This window comes from Cryptotermes secundus, unplaced genomic scaffold (genome assembly GCF_002891405.2).
Source record: "Cryptotermes secundus unplaced genomic scaffold, Csec_1.0 scaffold462, whole genome shotgun sequence".
In the NCBI taxonomy this organism is placed as follows: domain Eukaryota; kingdom Metazoa; phylum Arthropoda; class Insecta; order Blattodea; family Kalotermitidae; genus Cryptotermes; species Cryptotermes secundus.
In genome coordinates, this window is record NW_019724744.1 from 393,928 (window position 1) to 396,392 (window position 2,465).

Genomic DNA, 2,465 nt, shown 5'->3' on the forward strand with positions numbered 1-2,465 from the left:
TTTGACACTTCTCTGGCCATTATCTCCGTAACCGTTCAACTTTGGACATAGGTGTTTTGGGTTATATCGGCATACTTTAACATAAGGAACACTCTCCCGAAGTCTGGCACATTCCTCCTGGGACACCCTGTATATAAGAAAGTACTGTAATCACGGGAAAAAAATATTTTTGAGATTTTGACAGATTTACATGTTTTCAGACTCCTTGAATATGAAAAAGTGGTTTCTGAAATGCTGTCTCCTTGTATGAACATATGGCTATGTGTATGCCATGATAATACAGGAGTGGTTAGGTCTTATTCATATTCAGCATTTAAGATTTCATCCCTCTTAGGTGTTTGCCTGGTGAATATGAACATTTTAGCCTTCAGAGGAGCCCCAAAAAATAAAATGGTAATTTTCTTGAAAATGGTTCCAACAGTTTTGGTTACATTTCAGCAATTTATGGAGATGATCTCCCTAAATAAAAATGCTTGACTGATATCTTCAGGAAAAATAATGGTATGTGCACTAGGGGTTCAATGTGAAATGTTGATTTTGTCAGAACTGACTTTACCAGCTGGATGGATTTCATTTTTATTTGTTAATCAGTAACAAACATTGGTCTACCAAGCAACACTCTGTTTCATTTTCAAGGTAACACAGTCAGGGTCAATTGTGTATGAGAATGTCTTTGCACCAGTTTTCCCCAGTTATGTCGTAACAGAGTGGCTAACTTGAAGTTGAAGTGAAAGGCCCACATGATTGCTACTTATTGGTCTCTCTAAAGCATTCTTCTAACTGAACATTGCAGAATAGTAGTTGGCACAACTGTTTTGTATTCAGAAGTTACATGATTTGAACCCCCCCCCCTACAAAACTGAATATCCTTGTACTGCTTATGGTTTTCCTCAATCCCTCCACACAAACACTAGATTAGTACCTCAAATGAGACCGTGACAACTTCTTTAAACATCCTTTTTAATCCATTATTCACCAATCATGCCATGCTGTATACTACTGACAGTATAAAAAACCATACATAACATTTTGTATTAACAATGTAGATGTTCACACTACACATATTTTGTGGTGGTATTTTAACTCTAAAGAGGATACTTTTTTTTTAATGACAGAATTTAATTTTCTGGTCAGAAAATGTCCTCATATGAAGTTCATCCTTGTACACAATAATTGGTTCCCTCTGCTGCAGTGAGAACACTTCATGTATTGATATTTGAAGTTCTGACTGGTGGCCGTGAATATCGCCTCCCGCAATATGGTGCCATGTAGTCTGACATATAGGTACCAATATTTTGCAGGAACTATTTCCATACTCAGGCTAGGAGTTGGAGGCAGCAGGTTCATTAGAAACATTGGTACCTGTTACTGAAACCATGCTGCCTTATGTCTTAAAACAGACGCCATATGACGATAAGCTCATCGGTGTTGCAGCTTCGTGAATACACCAAGGAGCTACGCAGTCTGGTTGCAGAAGGAGCTAGTGAGGAAGAAATTAGTTCACACATTCAGCAGCAGATGTCAAATATATACCGCATCATTGGAATCTGTCTTGGGATTCCTCCAGACACATTTACGTGGGAGTATTATAATAAGGCAAAAGAATTCAAATCCACTGGACAGATAACACCTCTCGATTTCTACGTCAAGCACGTGAAGCCATACTTCAATGTGGATGATAAGGTGAGTACTGATGGTTTTACTGCAAGGCAGTTTCATTAGATTTGGAATCAGTGGTACAAAGTAAACATTCATCTTCCCCTGTTAAGATGGCATTCTTCAGCCATTCTGGAGTTCCTCACAGTCTTTTAAACTGAAGCTGTTTATCAACCCTCCTTTGCATCTCCTTTGAGTTGGTATGCGTCCCCCTTTACTATATTCCTCTCCAGTCACTCAGCCATACCATTAACAGGAATCTTCTTCACTCTGAGGACTACGTGTTAGCCTGTTCCAGCCTCATTCATGACTCCATCTTTTCCTCTGCCATCCAGCATTCCTCTGCTGTATACAGTGGATCTCCCATTAATGTTCCTTAATAAGCTCTAAAAGTTTGTGACACAGGTATATTAACCGTTCAGCGTGGTTTGACGTGTATGTTTCGTCAGGTATTTAAATCGTCTGGGGGGGTTCGACGTGTATGTTTCGTCCAGCTGCACACCTATGTTATAACGCCCATAATAATTGATGGTTTTGCTGTAGATTGTTAGATTTTTCGCTGGCCTGTTGTCAGGAGAACTGTATTTAATTACACACGAGTTTAAGAGCGCTAAGTCGTTGTTACATATGCCTGTCTTGCAGCAAAGTTCCTGTGGCTATTGCGAGCTGTTACTTGGTTCTACTGTCATGAAAGGCGTGTTTTCTTTGCTATGAAATTATAAACAGCAGAGACGTGATATGAGCTGTGTTTATAATATCATATTGCCCTGAGCTGGCCACACTAACACACTCAATTGGAATTGTTAGAA

The 2,465-nt window shown here is 39.4% G+C and overlaps 1 protein-coding gene across 1 annotated transcript in view; it reads left to right on the forward strand.

Moving 5' to 3' along the window:
- The window catches only part of LOC111862828 (bleomycin hydrolase), a 14,523-nt gene that overhangs the window by 5,714 nt on the left and 6,344 nt on the right, over positions 1 to 2,465 (forward strand). The window contains exon 6 of the mRNA XM_023848554.2: positions 1,435 to 1,683. Coding sequence (XP_023704322.1) covers positions 1,435 to 1,683 — 249 coding nt within the window. The remainder of the gene's footprint in view (positions 1 to 1,434; positions 1,684 to 2,465) is intronic.